Raw genomic sequence first — 19,396 nt, 5'->3', positions numbered from 1 at the left:
AAAATTTAGAACGCACAAAGGCTACGTGCGTTATGCATAATATTCCCTTCCTTTAATTATAGCTTGTTTCACCTCTATATTTAGCTACGAAAGCACCTGCCTTATTCCCACCTAATAAAAGCAAAAAAATTTAGAAAATAAGAGTTTTTTAGCACTTGTAGCAGTTGGCTCTCTCTCTAAAGCTGAACATTTTATGCTGGACTTTGCACCCAATATCTCAGTTTGAATGAAAACGCTGATTAAAGAACTTGCGCGCATTTACGTTAATCAGCCATGACGTAGATAAAATTATTTTTCATCATCTTGAGTTACAAAAAATGAGGCAAGTTTTATTAATTAAGTTAAAAAAGAACGGAGAACGCACTAAGGCTATGTGCGCTTTGTGCATTATTCCCTTCCCGTAATTTCAGCTTGTTTCATTTTTATAGTTAGACACAAAAGCACCTGCCTCATTTCAACCAAATAAAGGTAAAACATTTTAGAAAACAATCATTGTTTTCAGCATTTAATAGTTAACTATCTCTAGAGAGGAGGATGTTATGTTGGATTTCGCACCCAAATGTTAGTTGAAAAAAAAATCATATATTGAAGAATCACTTTTTATCATGAACGTGACTTTCTTTTTGATAACCGATTTATCCTAAGGCGTGCAGTAAATAATTTATAACGTTAATGTTAATGCTTTGGGTCGCAGAAACAAATAAAGGATCGTCTCTTTCGACACGATGACAAAGAAATCAACTAGCAACACAGAATTCGTCCATTTCATAGGTTTACGCGGAAAGTTAACAAATATTCGTCTATCAGGTTACCATCTGGCTTCTCCCTTAATCCAACCTCGATAAGAACTGGCCAATCGTGTTGTACTGTTTCAACGCTTATAAAACTTACGTCACTTTGTTCGTGCCTAGTATGTTTAGAAATGGCGATCAAGGAAAGTTTCTTCCTCTTCCTCTTTCAAGGAATCGCCATTATTTCCGCGAGAGAAGAGTCTACGCTTTCTCGTTCAGCGTTATTCACCACCCAGGAGAACAAGCGACTTGCTGGTCATGCTGTCAAACGATTTCAATCTCCCAATCAAATATCATGCAGCCTTTCGTGCCTCAGAAACTCCTGGTGTACTTCTACAAACTTCGAGGAACCAACTAAAAAGGACGAGAAAGGAACTTGTGAACTGAACAAGCATGGGATCCTCGACGGAAATTCTCAGTTTTATGATCAAGAAAGCTTTACTTTCTCTATGGTGCTCAAGGTAAAGTTTTTCTATTGTTTTTCTCTTGGTTTTTTTTTTTTTTTTTTTTTTTTTAATACGTACAAAAAGAAAAACAGTTGTCATTTTCATTTCTAAGAGAGCTTCTCAATTACATGCATAGTAGTTTGAAATTTCCGAGAGTTATTGAGTGTTTGCTCCTTATCTCTTAATTCTGTCAAGTTCGAGTACCCGCAAAACGACCGCAGCTGATTTGGAAGATTTCTACTCAGTAAGGTAAATATGCCTGTTAAACGACCATACATGCTTGTTATTTTTAGGGATGTCTCGTGTCAGGTTGTGGTAATGGCGGTTCTTGTTTGTTTCATGAGAAGAACCAAACATTTTCATGTTCCTGCATACATCCTTGGACTGGAGATGACTGTCGAATAATTGGTAAGATTGCAATTCTTTTCTTTAATTAAACCTTTAGAACAGGGAAAAGTAATAAGAGTGCTCAATGGAGCCGAAAATGTAAATAACCGCTCCTTAAGCAATATCCAGCTGGCTGGCGCATCTAAGAATATGACAGAACTCTTTCACTCTCTGGAAAAAAAATGAAATAACAACAGCTTTTGAAAAAACTTCATAACAGGAATTGAAAGCGGAATTGGTTCCCCATACAGACTCTTTTCTTTTCTCTTAAGACATGATCCGAAAGTTCATTAGTATGCCGTCGCCACTCAGTCTGAAATGAATTAATTAACCTTTCTATATAGCGCAAATTAACATGACTGTGTAGATGATCAAATGCGCTTCACAATACTGTGTGGGGGACTTTACCAGATTGCCAGTGGCAATTTACAGTCAATGCGAGGAAGTGGGTTTTAAAGTGCTACTACGACAAAAGTTTTTGTTTTTGTTTCCGGGTTATGTTAACATAAATCTTTTCTATATGTTCAAAATTATACAAATAGCGAAAAACTGAAACGATACTTGCGTACGGGGGCTGGAAATTTCCCACTGAAAAGTGCGTAGTTACCATCCGCCATTACAAAGTTCGCAAAACAATAGCCCCCGAGATCTCCGTAAAGTTGTCTTGCGTTTGACCACGTGATTTATGCGCTGCTACGTAGAAACATCAACCAAAATATTCGCATTTGGGAAAAGCTTGTGTGTTTAGAGCCGTTTATAAGACGTTTAAGATGTCATCTCTGTCGGATTCCTCTTCCTGCACATCTGAAAGTGATCAAGAAAGTTTTATAGTTGACGAAGTGATTGAGGAATTTTCTGAGTTTGCGCCGTGCGACGACAGTTACGAACCTCTTGCCACCGAGGAAGAAGCCGCGGTCTACAACGAAAGCGTTCACCGCGAAGAAGAAGATGAACAATTGTTTCAGCGAAGATATTCGGGAGAGGTGCCAGCGAATGAATGGTATGGTATTATCATGGAATGTAGATTTATATTTTTATTTTCCAATTTCAAACAACCGTCGTAAAATCGTTGCTATGTGATTAACTGTAGTCCTGATTTTATGCGATAGTTTTATTAAAGCGGTCAGACAAGTAATGATTTTATACAGACGTATTTTTCTTTCGTTTGACAAATTTTTCAAATTATTTTGCAGGTGTTCGTGCTCGAACTGCTCTGTCAGCCGTGTGACAAAAGCGGAGGAGTGCATTTGCTGTAAAGAGATAGATCGCTGCCAAGAGGTCATGGAAGAAGCCATTAGAGACCAGAACGTATGCATAACCCTCCATCCAGGGTTTGAAAGCGTCTGCTTAAACCGCCACGTATTGGAAGTGGCTGCACTGGGCCTAAAAACACGAGCTGGAAAGTCGTACACAACTGTTCGTGGGCAAAGCAACAAAAGTGATGATGAGTAAGTTGGGGTATTGTTGACTTTGTATCGGAACGATCGAACCTTACATAGCGTTGAATAATTGATACATCTAAGCTTATCGCCGTGGACTGATCTCATAGAATCACATTTTTCATTTTCTAAATGGCTTTATTGGCCCCACTGCTTATTTTTAAAAGGATTATTTATTCATTTCCATCCAGTCCTTCCTTGAATGAACAGTGATGATATTTCCCTCACTAGATTCCTGAGGTCTGTGGCCTATCACCAATTTACAAGACTGCTGTGGAGTTATATTGGTAGTTCCAAGCGATACCCCTTACCCTGTTGTGCTTACAATAAAATCAGGAAACAATTTCCGAGTCAAAATGGCCATTACCGTGGATTCGAAGATGAAGAAAATGAATAATAAATGGACATTTTGCTCTTGAAGAGTGTCATGTGTCATTAAACTTCCTTGTTCGTCAGTGTCTCCAGTATCCTCTTCTGGTATTTTCGCCAGAAGGAGATAATGGAGGGGATCAAAAGGTGCCTTTGGTGATAATAGTATGTCGGCTCATGGTAAGCCAATATACCCATGTGCGTAAATACCAGTAGTACCTTTCGGATGGATGCCCCAGCACAGAGCACTGTAAAACTTAATAGCAGGTTACCTGCTGGAAACATTCCTAGCAGGTCTGGTTGACTCTTCCAGACTTTTGTCTGGCCACAGTTACTGCAGAAACTTTCCACGGTTAATAAGGTACCTGTCTTAAAAATAAAGAAAGTTTAGGTTTGGGAAGAAGCACAAGTAGCAGAACTGAAACAAAATAAGAAGTTTGGAAAAGAGAAACAATTCCCTTCGGTTCCTCTTGAATGGTTTTTTCCTTGTAGGTCCAACCTGTAAAAAATGATTGAAAGGAAATACTCATTTAATCATAGCATCTGAAATAATAAAATAACACTAACAAAATGATCATCATTTTTATTGTTTTTCTCAGGGTGTTGCCCGTTTTTTCAACTTTTTGTAAACCTGGCTAATTGTGGATTTGGTTTTTGATCTCACATACATTCTGAAAAATGCCTTTTTGTAATAATTCTGTTCATTGCACACATGACAACTTTGAGCCCTCAAGCTATCTAGCCCACCCAAGTGGTAGAGTGGACAAACCGAACACTTAGGACTGGGACTTCCAGTATATGGGCTGGCTATGCCTCTTTGTTTTTTTTCCAATTCTTATCTGATTAAATTAAAAAAACATATTTCATGTATTCTTGTGCTGAAATAGATCCTCTCATACTGGATTTAGTTTTAAGCCTAAATCACTTCCCAAAGGATAGTTAGAGCTCAGATGGGAATGCAGTAGATTCTGCATCTTTGTACCTTGGGTTCTGATGAGTCTTCACTGAGTCATCATCTTCCTTCAGTTTTTTATATGCATTTTCGATTTCTTCACGACTCCATATAGGGTCTTTATCACCCGCAAACAGTAACTGAATTTATAGAATGTAGAAATCAGACTAAGTTCAATTTTGGTCGTTTTAAAAGACTCGCGTGTAACTCAAAATTTGCTGATTTCTTGGAGGGAACTTTGGAGAACTGTGAAATCTCAAAGTAACAGCAAGGTAATATCTCAAAAAATAGAGAACCGGATTTCTATGTAGCTTCACTTTTTCTACATTTTACGGTTGAGTGGGAAGGTCTGGGAATTGGGGAATTGACTTCACGTCCACCCAGCGCAAATGCCCATTTTTCGCAAACGCCCGTTTTACTGTAACTATGAGAAGAAAGCAGAAAAGTATGAAAACACATGCAACAATATGGGAAGTATAAATAGTCGGAGCATTCATTACACGAATATTGAACAACGATGCCAGAAAAAAATCATGTCACAGGTAAGTGAGGAAACAAATGTTATGGTGATAATCACAGCGCAAATACATTGTAATTTCACTCACCGATCGTCGACTCCGCTTTGAGAGTGTTTCAAACGATTTTTTCCAAATAGTTGGAAACGTCCTCTTCTTCAACCTTTCTTTTCATGCCTTTCATCGGAAAAGCAAGCGTAAAAAAATCCCTTGTGAAATGCTAGGAGCACACTGCAAATTTTCCCACTGGCTTGAAATCCTTCCGATGAATAGACACGAACCTTTTCCACTTTAGTCTAACGCTACCCGAATCAGGAGAATTATGAATAGAGATCCCCAATTCATCGTTCTTTATGTTTCCACAGTCCTGAACAACACAACGTGGGAGGAGCAGGGTTTGGGGAAGCAGGGTTGGTGTAGTGGTGAGAGCGCTCGCCTTCCACCGCTGTGTCCCGGGTTCGATTCCCGGACCCGATGTCATATGTAGATTGAGTTTGTTGGTTCTCTACTCTGCCCCGAGAGGTTTTTGCCCGGGTACTGCGGTTTTCCCCTCTCCTCAAAAACCACCATTATTTGAATTTATTTAGTTTCAGTTTAGTTGTTGCTCGGAGATATTAGCACTTGCGTGCTACCTTGAAATTCGAGGATAAATAATGTTATTATTATTATTATTATTATTATTATTATTATTATATAATGTCTACCAGGCATACTTTCGTTTTAGTCAAAAATAGCGAAGAAAGAACCTCTCAAAGCTTCCAAAAATATCTCGTCCTGAATGCGAAATTAGCCACGTTTGTGTACCTTGTTTTGCCGTGTTGATGTTTCTATTTCACATCTCGCCCCAACTCCTTCAAATACTACTCCCAGTCATTTTCTGAATCGAGTAATGGTGGCAGGATATTTACGAAAATTGTAGTGCAAATAAACACACTTCCAGATCATATTTCGACTCCAAACTTGGCACGGTAAGTCACTTTTACATATATTTTCGAAATATGTAATAAAAAACGAAACCCCAAATTTAATCGTAGTGACACTTTAATGAGGCAACTACATACCCGTTAAAATCATTTCGTGCTTGATGTTCGCTTCATCAGTGTAACTAATGGCGACTACCTTATCGCCTCTGTACATACTCTTTCTCTAACAATTAAAAAAAAAGTCTATTCAATCATATTTTTTAAGTTGATTTGTGTTGAAAACTGTGCTAACTTACGTGATTCGACCGATGAAGACGCAAGATTCAAGCAGTCTGTAATCATAATCTAGCGAGACAGATTGTAAATATTCGATCGCTCAAATACGTTACAGCCTCCCGTTGTCGCTACGAGGATCTTTGTTAATTCTAAAACAAGATTAGCATTGTTTTGTTTTGTTTCTCGCTCGCGCAAATTTCGGTGAGAGGAGGTATAATTGAATTTTATTTTTGAGAATTTAACTTTTATCCCATAGAAGAGGGATTGTATATGTATAACGGAGGGCTTTGTAATAGTTAATGGTTGACAAAATGCTAAACACAAATCATGCTTTTCCAACAAAGAGTAAAATTCGTAGAGCGAGCGTATGCCGTCGTGTTGTGATATTGTGTAAGAAGGATGGGCATGCAGCCATTAAAAATGAAAACCGATCGGAAGGAAACTATTATTACACGTTTTTACACTGGCGACGAGGATTAATCGAACTCATGGCCGAATTGTTAAATACCGCTTTAATTCCGCCGTTTGATCCTATGACGATCAAAATTCTCTCGCTAAATAATGGCAAAAGTGGTTCAAAAGCTTAAACATATTCTCCGACGCAGCTGGTTGCAAAAAGCGATAAACAACGCTCATTCTTTCTCCTTGCTGACCCCCAAGTTACCGCGGTATCTAATATTCAAGATGCCTTATGCGCGTTATCCAATGCAGAAGCTGATTAAAAAACGGCCGCGGAATGTTGAGTCATTGAATATTTCCCTCCACGAGAGAAGACCCCATTTTGTGGGCTCAAATTTCGCCAATAAAAAAAGAAAAACACGAGGAAGCGAGACCATCACTCAATTTGTTACGATCTAGGAAAATAATAAGTAGCTATACTCTACGATAGGCCCATCTAGAACGTCGTAGAATAAGATTAAGCTGTCCATGTATTGTTATTAAAAAAAGAAAAGATAATCAATTTTCTTTTAATTTATTGATGTGGCTATACCCTCAGATGGGAATACTTTCCTCCAAAAAAGCTTTAAAGTGCAAAGATTTAGAAATAGAAACCGCTCGAAATGGAGAGATTAGAAAATAGGTTATTCCAATATTAAAGGTGCTCTTAAGGAGATTGTATAATGAATCGAGAAGAAATTTCTTGGGTTCGAAAATTCCCGTAGAAGGCACCAAAAAGTGGCCTTAAAGCCATGATACTCGAATTAAATGATACTATACTTCATTGAGAAGGGTGAACTTAAATGCTGTTGTTGGATTTATCCCACGGTCGCCAACTCATGTGGTGAAGTTGCTAAAATAATAAATAACAAGCAGTTACTGGATGGCGAATACTGGCTAAAAATTGGGGAAATTGAATTTCAGGTAAGCAATGAAAGTAAAAAAGGGCAAAGCATGATTCGAATTTCTAACAGTATTGCGGGTGAAAGCTAAGATAACTAAGCCTTTTACCCAGCTTATGCTTGGCAATGCAAACAAATTAAAACCTTGTTCTTCTTTCTTTAATAGGTTTACTGCCACATGGCTGACAACAACCAACACTGGACTCTTATCGCTCGATTCTCAAACAGCGATGGCAAGAATTGGATGCGTGACGATGGGAGATGGTGGTATGACCAGCAAATTGCTATTGGAACAACAAACAACCCCTCTATGAATAATGATATGATTTCACCAACCTTTTGGTTAGTCCGCGGTAGCGAATTAAAGATTACGCGCAGTGACGACTCCAGCCACACCCCTTTGTTACAGACCTCAGGTAATTGTTTGAGTGGCCAAACATTTCGATCTAAAATCACAAGTTACGGTGACTTTAGAAATGGCAGTGGTTGGGCCATTGATCAGTGTCTTGGAAACTGTACGGCTCAATATGGAGGACTGTACAATTCAACAGATGCGTTTCAACAGGCTAATTGCAGTGGACACATCCAAAGTGCCGACAAGATCGGCTTCTGGTGTGACTGGAGTACTGGTGATGGATCAGTGATGATGATTGGTGGAGGAGGAGAGGAATGTGATCGTGCAGATCATGGGATTGGAATCACAGAAGCTAACGATGCCTCTTTTGATGATGAGGGATGCAGTGAACAAGACTTTGGTTATGGTGTTGGTCGTGGTAATCGCATTTCAATCAATCTGCTATCCCAGTCCTACTCATTGAACCTATGGATCCGTTAAACACAGTGTTACAGTATTTTCCAAATCGACAGAAAAATACAACTCGTACTATCTCAGCTATTTTATTGACTAACGTAATAACTACGGAGCGATATCAATAACCAGTACAATAACTATCCACTTACTTACGGAGCGATATTAATACCAATACAATAACTACCCTCTAACTTGGAGCTCTCTATAAATATTACAGCTTCAATCTCAGTGCACTAATTCACAACTCACGGTCCACTTGAAACTCTTGTAACTTGTCGACGTCCACAATACTTTCTCCTACGTAGCGTTCCACACGGCTGACGATTTCAACACTAATTCCTCTGGGCTCTTCGCAACAGCAGTACTTACTCACTAAAAGGGCCTCACTTCAACTGATCGCGACTCCTCGCATATCTTCTACAAAAGTTCCAGAATGTTCTTGAGATCTGTAATACTGCTACTTTTAGTAACATTACACTACTATTACGTCACAACGAAAATCTGCACACTAACGTTTCTTGAAAGCTCTATCAAGAGTACTCGCTCAGTTAGCATGATTAAACGTTCTAGAAACTTCTTTATTCTATTTTTAGTAACTACGTTACGCCACGCTTTTTAAAGAAATATGGGCGCTCTCCATAGTACACAGTTAGATCGTTACTTTTTAAACTTAGTTTAAGAAGAACTTTGCAGAGGATGATGTTATTCATTTAATGTCGCACTGTGATCCAAGTTAGATGAACATTTTAAAATGGTCAGTAATAGCGCATCTTTTTCCTCTCACAGCAGAGATAAAATGACTTGACCAGCACCCCAGCAACAATACTAAGATCATTAAACATCTTCAGCTTCTCATTGTCAATAAATTAATTGCCATCAGGATTTTTCTGGGAAAATCAAATTAAATAGAATCAGTTTAAGTCAGACTCAAAACTCATCGATCTTTCGAGGAAATGTGAAGTATTCATTGATGATTCTTTAGTAGTATCAGATATAAAATATGCAATACGTGTTTAATGTTTTAACTGAATATTCATCAAGAAATTTTTGAGACTTCGTCAAGCCTTCCATAAGTTTCGATCAAAAATCACAAGTTTTGGCGACTTTAGATAAATAATAAATAAATGCATGGGTAAAGCATTTACTACTCACTTCTCAACAATTGCAGGCAAGCTGAGAAATTTGTTGCCTGACATGCCTTTTGACATCGCTAACCTGAGTAACGTTATAAAAAATGTCAAGTCACTTTTTCTTATTCAAGTGTTTTTGGCATGAGCTCTGATCTATTGATAGTTTAATCGCGGCTGTTATTCGGTCAATTTTCGTGAAATTTGGATGTATAATAAACCTAAAAGGATGTTCCGGATTTTCGATTTTTGCTTTACTTCTTGAGATATAGCCTCTACTTTGAAAAAAATTGGATATATCAACAAAGTTGAAATGGTAAATTGGCCACCGTAATGATTACAAAAGCTGACGTTTCGAGCGCTAGCCATTCGTCGGAGTGAATAGAGGAATTGTGGGTTAAATGTACTTTTAAAGGCAGAAAATGGAGCTACGTTATTGGTAGGAGCATGGCGACGAGAAAAACAGGAATAAATTAGAAGAAGGAAAAGCGTTCGTTGATCCCTGTGGGATTTAGACTGCCGGTTTGAAAGATGAGCTTTTGTTCAAGATTATACGGCTTTCCGTGCCACCTAAGTGCAAGGAAAGACCGCAGATTGCCATATGTTGCTTAGAATGATTAGGTACTTTGAAAACTTCGCTCAAAAGCGCTACTTTCAAGTTAAAAGGATGGCTAAAAAATAACGAGGTGTTAAAATAAAAATATTATACTCGTTTTTTCAGATCAACACGTGTAGGTCACGTTCCGATAAGATAGAAGCGTGTTTGTTAAAATGCGTCGTCAAAAAAACATATGTTGTAAAATGTCTCGGCATGAAAGAATAAGCTTCAACTCTGTTCAGTCATAAAATTAGATTAAATATCCGAAATCAGTGTATATTGAGCTTTAAGAAAATGTTTATTTTTACTGGGATAGCGCGCATTATATCTCGGTTGGATTGAAAACGCTGATTTTCCTTCTTTCATTTATAGTGGCCTTCAAAGTAACTTCCGCGCATTTAAGTTGATCAGCTAGGACGTAGATAAGATTGCTTTTCATTATTTCGAGTTACAAAAACTGAGGCAAGTTCTATTAATTAAGTTAAACAAAATTAAGAACACACAAAGGCTACGTGCGTTATGTATATTATTCCCTTTTTGTATTTACAGCTTGTTTCACTTCTATATTTAGCTACGGAAGCACCTGCCTTATTCCAACCAAATAAAGGCCAAAAAATGTTAGAAAATAACAGTTGTTTACCGCTTTTAGAAGTTGGCTCTCTCTAGAGCTTAACATGTTACGCTGGATTTCGCACCCAATATCTGAGTTTGAATGAAAACTGTGATTTTCCTTCTTTCAGTCATATCGGCCTTTTAAGTAATTTGCGCGCATTTAAGTTAATCAGTCACGACGTAGATAGAATTATTCTTCATTATCTTGAGTTACAAAAAATGAGGCAATTTCTATTAATTAAGTTAAAAAAAAACTCAGAACGCACTAAGGCTACGCGCGCTTTGTATATTGTATATTATTCCCTTCCAGTAATTTCAGCTTGTTTCATTTTTACATTTAGATACAAAAGCACCTGCCTCATTTCAACCGAATAAAGGAAAGACATTGTAGAAAACAACAATTGTTTTCCGCTTTTAGCAGTTAACTATCTCTAGAGATGAAGATCTTATGTTGGATTTCGTACCCAAATGTTGGTTGAAAAAAAAATCCATATATTGAAGAATCACTTTTTATCATGAACGTGAGTTTACTTTTGATAACCGATTTATCCTAAGGCGTGCAGTAAATAATTTATAACGCCGATTCATTTTAAATGTTAATGCTTTGGGTCGCAGAAACAAATGTGTGCAGTAGTCCTCTTATGTTTGTTAAATTAAGGCACACAATCTTAATGTTGAGTCGTTCAACTAACTAAAAGTGTTAGGGAACGAAAAGTCTGTCTTTTTACGAACGTGACTTTATTTTTGATAACTGATTTATCCTAAGGCGTACAGTAAATGATTTGTTATGCTGATTTACTTAAAATATTAATGCTTTGTGTTGCAGAAACAAATGTGTGCAGTAGTCTTCTTATGTTTGTTAAATTGGGGCGCTAACTAAAAGCGTTAATGTACGAAAAGTCTGTCACTGCCTATTACATCAGTCATTTTTTAGATGTATTTTAAAAAGTGAAGCCTGTTTTTCACGTTACTTCCGTTCAGTTTTGCGTTTGTGTTTTTTGGTAGGATGGTTTCATTGCTGGGCTGTTGCAGATGAAGGTGATTCAGTTGTTACTATCTTATTGGTTACATCGTAAACTCAATATTTTTTCTGGTTCAGGTATTAACTTTCACCCACTTTTGAGTGCAATGAAGATCTTTTTTTCGAGGGCACAGGAGTGCGGGAAAATATTTATAGCCTGTACTTCTTAGGTAAAGTTGTCAAAATCGTTGCCAATGATAACACGAGTTCTCTTAAGAGATAGTTGATCCTTTTTAAGGAGAGCAACGATAAAAGTGACACTTGCTAAGCTGTCAATCCTCATGCATCAGTAGAATATTGGTAGAGCGCTGCTCTAGTATCGCAGAGGTCAGTGGTTTGAATCCCGCACAGGCTTGATTTTTTTCAGGTCTGATTTTCGCTCTTGAATAAATAGCGCTGTCTACTGCAAGGATCGTGCATCATACGTATCTAATACCGCAGTTCAAAATATATGAACTTCATATATTTATTGTATCTGAACATCAAACAGCTTTAAAATGTACACACTTACATAATACACCTTATTCCAAAATGGCGGCTGCCTCAGATGATCTGGGTCGAGTTGCATGAAAACGAGGCATCGTGGGCCAAACTGCGGTGTTTACAAATGTTAATACGTCGGGATACGCTGTCATGCCTCAGAATTGTTGTGTACCAAGGTGTAAAAAGACGGTTTGTGTCGAAAACGGGGTAAAGATTTCTTTCCACACATTTCCTGAAGGAAGAAAGTTATTTATGAAATGGATCGTCGCTATTCGAAGAGAGATAGGCAAACATTTCCAAGTGACAACTCACAGAGAGTTTGCCCGAGACATTTCAAGCCATCGGATTATTTTCCCTCACTTGTGAGGCGTAAAAGGACTTCAAAACCAACAGTAGTACCTTCTGTATTTTACTGGAAGAAGAGATCCCCAGAATATTTACAGACTTTCATCATCAAAGCCAGGATATGGTTGCAGAAACCTGTCTTTCCAGCAGCACAACTTGGCCCACAGTAGGCATATTCTACATCTCCAGAAACATTGCAGAGCGCAAGTTTCAAGTTATGTGGTTCCTCGCGGACTTTGAAACTGTGGAAGCACTTCGCGCGATAATAAAAATAACTGATCTTGTTGAGTCTGGATCTCGTGAAGGTATTCGTCAGCCAGAAAAGCCTTGGCTTTTCGAAGTCCTGTAGGCAACGAGTGATATTCGCTGTTTTGGTACTTTTTTCCTGAATTCACAATATGTATGTCCATTTTCGCAGAAGCAAATGATGGACTTTTTTCAAGTGCTGTCGCCCATCCATCAGTAGGAAAAGCTACCTTTTTGTGTTGTCGGAAGGGGCTGACAAGTTCGGCGTGTTCGGATCCAAAGCATCTTCAAGGCCAAGGAGTCGCCTTTTTCATCTGGTATAAACAAAATTTACATCGGGGTCGACAAGAAGATATTCGATCTTCGCTTCCGAGTAGTCATTTACCCTGAGAGAGTATGAAGCGATTGAGAATCTAGGCCACGCAAAGCAACGAAGGTTATTGTGGACTCGACGCTTACCGCTTACAAAGTTGCGCTTTTGTGAACAATCCTTTGCACGAATCGCCACGACACTTTAACCAAAACTTTAACCCGGAGTTCTTTAATCAATTCGTATCTCTTCCATTAAATGAACTTTCAGGAATATCGTCCTCCGTCAAAAACGAAGGACAGTACACAAGGTTGTCTCGAAAGGACGCCATGATATTGTGTTCCGTAAATATTCTGGGGATCTCTTCTTCCAGAAAAATACAGAAGGTACTGCTGTTGGTTTTAAAGTATTTTTACGCCCCGCGAGTGAAGGAAGATAATCCGATGGATTGAAATGTCTCGAGCAAACTCTATGTACGTTGTCACTTGGAAATGTTTGCCTATATCTCTTCGAATAGCGACAATCCATTTCAAAAATAACTTTCTTTCTTCAGGAAATGTGTGGAAAGAAATCTTTACCTTGTTTTCGACGTAAACCTTCTTTTTACACCCTGGCACACAACAATTCTGAGGCATGACAGCGTATCGCGACGTATTAGCATTTGTAAATACCGCAGTTTGGCCCTCGATGCCTCGTTTTCATGCAACTCGACCCAGATCATCTGAGACAGCCGCCACTTTGGAATAAGGTGTATGTTGTCTCTTAATTTCAACAAGAAACAAATAACAACAGCAATAGTTGTAATTACTACCATGTATGCGTGGCTTGCTGGTAAAGGGTTAATAATTGGAGTAGTTTTTCTCGAAGTCATCCGAGATTCACCTACTCTCTTCTCTTCTGAAATATCAAATTAAGGCATCCAAAATCACTGTGTATTTTTCTGGATCAACATTATCTCTAAAACCAGCTGATAAATTTAAATGTTTATGGAAAAATTCAAGGAAAGCAAGCTACAGCAGCCAAAATTAAAAATTCTTAGTTGATCCCATAACTTTTCTTTACTTAATTTTTATTCACGGTCTGCGATGGAAATAAGTTAACTGTAATTTGAAGACTTGAGAATCTAAAAGGTTCCGAGCCAGATGATATATATATCTTAACATATTTTTCAAAATTTGGGCCTTGTTATCTCTTTTTCCTGTCTATCAGTTGTACGAGACCCTTTATTCCACATTTGAACGGTGCAAATTTGATATGAAAGGGAAACGGGAAGCTAGATTAGCGAGCGAGATCAGGATAGGCCAGAAGTTTCTCGTCAAATTGTTCAAAATAGCAGGATTTACTCGGGGGCAAATGATGGAGCTTCTGGTTTTCTTACTCTCCTGACTCGATGGCATAAAAATCAGTTAATTGTAGTTCACTTTACATCTCGCCTGAACTTGTTCTTTAAGATCTCGGTTACACAGGATACGTCGATTCCATCTTACACAGAAACCAAGCAAATATTCATTTATTAGATTACCGCATGTGGCTTCTGTCTTAAAATTTGTTCAACGTCGATAATTAAGAATTTTCCAATGGTGTTGTACTGCTTCAACTTCCAATAAAGTTAACACCTGCATCAACATCTCACTCAGTTAATGATATGTTTTAGAAATGGCGGTCATGGAAAGTTTCTTCCTCTTCCTATTTCAAGGACTCGCCATCCTTTTTGCTAAAGAAGACTCGACGCATTCTCGTTCAGCGTTATTCGCCACTAAGGAGAGCAAGCGCCTTAATGGTAATGCTGTGAAACAGTTTCGATCTCCCACTCAAATATCATGCAGTCTTTCATGCCTCAAAAACTCCTGGTGTACTTCAACAAACTTCGAAGAACCATCCAAAAAGGACGATAAAGGAACTTGTGAACTGAACAGGCATGGGATCCTCGACGGAAATGCCCAGTTTTCTGATCAAAAAGGCTTCATTTTTTCTATGATGCTCAAGGTATAGTTTTGTTATTGCTTTTTCCCTTGTTTTTGTTTTTTATTTCGTTTCTTTGTTTTTTTGTTTTTTTTCTTTCCTTAACACGTACAAGAAGAAAGAAGTTGTTATTTTCAATTGTAAAGGAGCATCGCAATTTCATTTATATTGGTTTGAAATTTCCATGATTTATCGAGTGGTTACATACATGGAAACAACTGCAGCTGAACAAGAAGAGTTCTACTCTATTTTGTGAATTAAAAATGCCTGTTAAACGACAATACATGTTTGCCTTTTTAGGGATGTCTCATGACAGGCTGTCGTAATGGTGGTTCTTGTTTGTTTCACGAGAAGAACCAAACGTTTTCATGTTCCTGCATACATCCGTGGACCGGAGATGACTGTCAAATTATTGGTACGATTGCATTTATTTCTAATTTTTTTTTTTTTTTTTGTAAAATCTGCAGAACACGCCGAAGTAATATAAGTGCTCAATGGAGCCGAACATGTAAATAGCCGCTCCTCAAGCAAAATCCAGCTGGCTGACGCATCTTAGAATAAGACAGAACTCTTTCACTCTCTGGACAAAAAATGAAATAACAACAGCTTTTGAAAAAACTTCATAACGGGAATTGAAACCGGAATCGGTTCTAAATACAGAATATTTTGTTCCCCTTAGGTCATGATCCAAAAGTTCATGAACATGCTGTCGCCACTAAGTATAAAATACGAGAAAAATAGCTTTTAATGAGGAATATATACACCCGTGAAAAATTATAGCCAGCGCTCGTGATGATTCTGCCGCTTCACCAGCGTTTTTGATGGTGATACATTATCGCCCCTGTGCATACCGTTCCTCTGACTATGGAAAAAACGTATTTGCGAGAATATTTTTTACTTGATTCGTCTTGAAAACTGTGCAAACTTACACAATCTGACCGATGAAAACGCAAGATTCAAGCTGTCTGTGATCATAATCTAGCATGAGAGAACGTTAATATTCATTCCTCAAATACGTTACTGCCTCCCATGGTCGCTACAGGGATCTTTGTTAATTTCAAAACAAGATTTCAAGAATTAAACTTAGTAAGTCACTTCAACGGATCGGCTTATTTCTTTTGTTATGTTTTGTTTTCTCACACGCGCAAATTTCGGTAAGGGGAGGTGTATTATATTTTTTGTTTTTAATTTTCATCCCACAGGAGAGGGGTTATAAACGTAGATTAGAGGACATTGTAATTGTTGCATAATCAGCAATTTACGCCGCCATTTACGTTTTATCAAAATATAATCGTTGTTGCTACCAAAAGGCGAGTCTTTTCGTTGCCGCTTACAGCAATGATTACAAACGCTCGATCGGAAGGAGAGGTTTGAACTTATGAAGAACCAACAAAAATAGAAGCTTACAAAATGCAGAAATATAAAACTGAAAGGCGGCTAAAGCGAACGCGATGAACATAATAACTAGGATGTTAGATTGTATCGGCGCTGTAGGCCGCGAAAAGGCAACTCTAAACCAGATGTTCTCTTAAGACAAGATGTTCTCTCGATGAAATCAACGATGAAACTAAAAAGCTAGAATATTAACAACACGTATTTTATACCGAACGCGGGAAAGAAAGACTAAACGTATTCTCGAAGGAACGCTAATGAACTGCAAAAAAATGGGGAGAATGCTAAAATTCTACAATCGTTGCTAATTAGTGTACATTGCAGTGTGACCGTAATATATGCAGAATGCTAGCAGGTATAAAACTCGTAAATTTTGGCTCCACATTTTATTACTTGGATTAGTGTGTGCGCGAATAAAGAACTTTTTTTTTCAGAACCGAGTAGTTAACAGTAATAGTCAATAGTTGACAAAGTGCTATGGTATGCAAAGCATACTCTTCGAACTCAGAGAGTAAAATTCGTAGAGCGAGCATGTGCTGTCGTGTTGTGATGTTGTGTAAAAGGATAGGCAGCCATTAAAGATAAGAACCGATCGGAAGAAAACTATTATTACACGTTATTACACTGGCGACGAGGATTTATTGAGCCCGTGGTTGTTAAATACCGCTTTAATTCTGCCGTTTGATCCCATGACGATCAAAATTCTCTTGCTCACCAATGGCAAAAGTGGTTCAAAAGCTTCAAAGTATTATCCGACGCAGCTGGCTGCAAAAGCAACAAACAACGCCAATTGTTTCTCTTTACTGACCCCGCGGCATCTACTATTCAAGACGCCTTCTGCGCGTTATCCGATGCATGAACTGATTAACTTGAAAACGGCCGCACTCTGTCGGCTCAAATTTTGCCAAGAAACGTAAGGAAGGCGAGACCATCGCACAAGTCGTTACAATCTATCGGATTGTAACGTTGTGCCCATCCAGAAAGTCGTAGAATAAGATTAAGCTGTCCATGTATTGTTATTAAAAACACGAAAAAGATGGGCAATTTTTTATCTACGTGGTTGTACCCTCAGATGCGAATGCTTTCATCCAGCTGTAAAGTAAAAATGTTTAAAAAACGGAAATAAATCGAAGTAGAGAGATTAGAAAAGTGGTTATTTCAGTACTAGGGGTGCTCTTAAAGAAACTGGAAAATGCATCAAGAAGAAAATTGTTAGGTTTGAAAATTCTCGTAACTAGAAGGCACAAAAAAGTGGCTTCAAAGCCGTAATACTGGAATTAAATGATACTATACTCCACTGAGGCGAACTTTAATGTTGTTGTTGGATTTATTCTACAGTCGCCAACTCATGTGGTGAAGTGGCTCAAATAATGAATAGGGAGCAGTTACTGGGTGGTGAATACTGGCTAAAAATTGGGAATGTGGAATTACAGGTAAGCAGTGAAAGTAAACAAAGGGTAAAGCACGAATTGAATTTGTACCAGTATTGCAGGTGAAGGTTAAAATAACCAAGCCTTTTAATCCCACCTATGCTTGGCGATACAAACAAATTAAACTGTAATGTTCTTTCTTTAATAGGTTTACTGCCACATGGCTGACAACAACCAAAACTGGACTCTTATCGCTCGATTCTCAAACAGCGATGGCAAGAATTGGATGCGCGACGATGGGAGATGGTGGTATGACCAGCCAACTGCTACTGGAACAACAAATAACCCATCCATGAACAACGATATGATCTCACCAGCATTTTGGTTGGTCAGCGGTAGAGAAATAAAGATCACGCGCAGTGATGACCCCAGCCACACTCCACTGTTACAGACCACAGGTAACTGTTTGGGTGGTCAAACATTCCGATCTAAAATCACAAGTTATGGCGACTTTAGAAATGGTAAAGTCTGGGCCAGTGATCAGTGTCTGGGAAATTGTACGATTCAATATGGCGGACAGTACAAGTCAACAGACGGGTTTCAACAGGCTGAGTGCAGTGGAAGCATTCAAAGCGCCAACAAGATCGGCTTCTGGTGTGCCTGGAGAACTGGTGATGGATCAGTGATGATGATTGGTGGAGGAGGAAGTAGCTGTGCACGTGCTGATCATGGGATTGGAATCACAGAAACTGACAATGCTTCTTTTTCTCTCAAAGGAAGCCCTGGATATGAATCTGAATATGACTTTGGTTATAGTGCTCAAAGAGGAGACGCTCCATCACAGTCCTACTCGTTGAACTTATGGATCCGTTAAAAAAAAAATCAGGCCTTTCATTTTTCAAACTTAGTTCTGAACTGAATAACTTTGTGGAGGATGAAATTATTCATTTAATGTCACATTGTAATCCAAGTTAGAGGAGCAGTTTAAAATGGTCAGTGACAATCAAGAAATTCATTGCCATTAGAACTTTTCGAGAAAATCGAATTCAGTAGAATTACTTTAAGTCAGACTTACAACTCAGCGATATTTCAAGGAAAAGGGAAGTACTAGTTGACGATTGTTTATTGATGTCAGAGATAAAATATGCAAGATATGTAATAATCAGTCATTTCATCAAGAATTTCTGAAACTATATCGTGCACTTCGTGTTTTATTAGATTGGTAGAAATAATTAAATTACAAGATGAATAAATAAACGATGTGATAAATAAATAAAACGCTTTCAAATGAAGAAAAGAGGTTCGTTGATGTATAGTATCCACCAACAGTAATGTATATATAGTCTACTTACTATATTCAAGTTTTGAACGAACGTGTCAACCGTGGTAATAGGAGAATACAGGCCATTGATTAACTGAACCTTAGATGGTTCAGCACACCAAGAGGAGACCTGGGACTAAAGTCTAGACCATCAATGAGACAACTAAACAACAGTGTAAGTCTCTGACTACAGCATCTTGCCTTACTTTGCTAACATGGTCATAAATATTCTTGGGTAGGAGGTACTTCTTAATTATTGACTAATGGGGATTTGCCCCTGAATGTAATCGCATTTTCACTACCTCCTTGACTAAAATATGAAGTTGCAATTTTAATAGAGTTACTTGAATGGAATCGCAC

At 38.2% G+C, this 19,396-nt stretch overlaps 3 protein-coding genes across 3 annotated transcripts; all 3 read left to right on the top strand.

The window, feature by feature from the left end:
* Positions 1-649: 649 nt before the first annotated feature.
* Positions 650-11,106, top strand: LOC148740095 (uncharacterized). Its single transcript, XM_088748161.1, has 4 exons — positions 650-1,252; positions 1,531-1,655; positions 7,367-7,460; positions 7,605-11,106. Exons 1-4 carry the CDS (start codon positions 923-925, stop codon positions 8,271-8,273), a joined length of 1,218 nt encoding a protein of 405 aa, XP_088604287.1. The 5' UTR covers positions 650-922; the 3' UTR covers positions 8,274-11,106.
* On the top strand, positions 1,652-4,268 carry LOC148740096 (P2X purinoceptor 7-like). Its single transcript, XM_088748156.1, has 3 exons — positions 1,652-2,624; positions 2,818-3,072; positions 3,295-4,268. Exons 1-3 carry the CDS (start codon positions 2,395-2,397, stop codon positions 3,458-3,460), a joined length of 651 nt encoding a protein of 216 aa, XP_088604282.1. The 5' UTR covers positions 1,652-2,394; the 3' UTR covers positions 3,461-4,268.
* Positions 11,107-14,176: 3,070 nt separating the features above from the next.
* On the top strand, positions 14,177-19,012 carry LOC148740094 (uncharacterized). Its single transcript, XM_088748148.1, has 4 exons — positions 14,177-14,977; positions 15,254-15,368; positions 17,684-17,778; positions 17,924-19,012. The coding sequence occupies exons 1-4, from the start codon at positions 14,648-14,650 to the stop codon at positions 18,587-18,589; spliced, it is 1,206 nt and encodes a 401-aa protein (XP_088604274.1). The 5' UTR covers positions 14,177-14,647; the 3' UTR covers positions 18,590-19,012.
* Positions 19,013-19,396: the final 384 nt, after the last annotated feature.

Source organism: Stylophora pistillata, chromosome 2, assembly GCF_964205215.1.
Source record: "Stylophora pistillata chromosome 2, jaStyPist1.2, whole genome shotgun sequence".
NCBI classification, from domain to species: domain Eukaryota; kingdom Metazoa; phylum Cnidaria; class Anthozoa; order Scleractinia; family Pocilloporidae; genus Stylophora; species Stylophora pistillata.
Note: the sequence above shows the minus strand (reverse complement) of the source record. Positions and strands in the feature narration are given on the sequence as shown.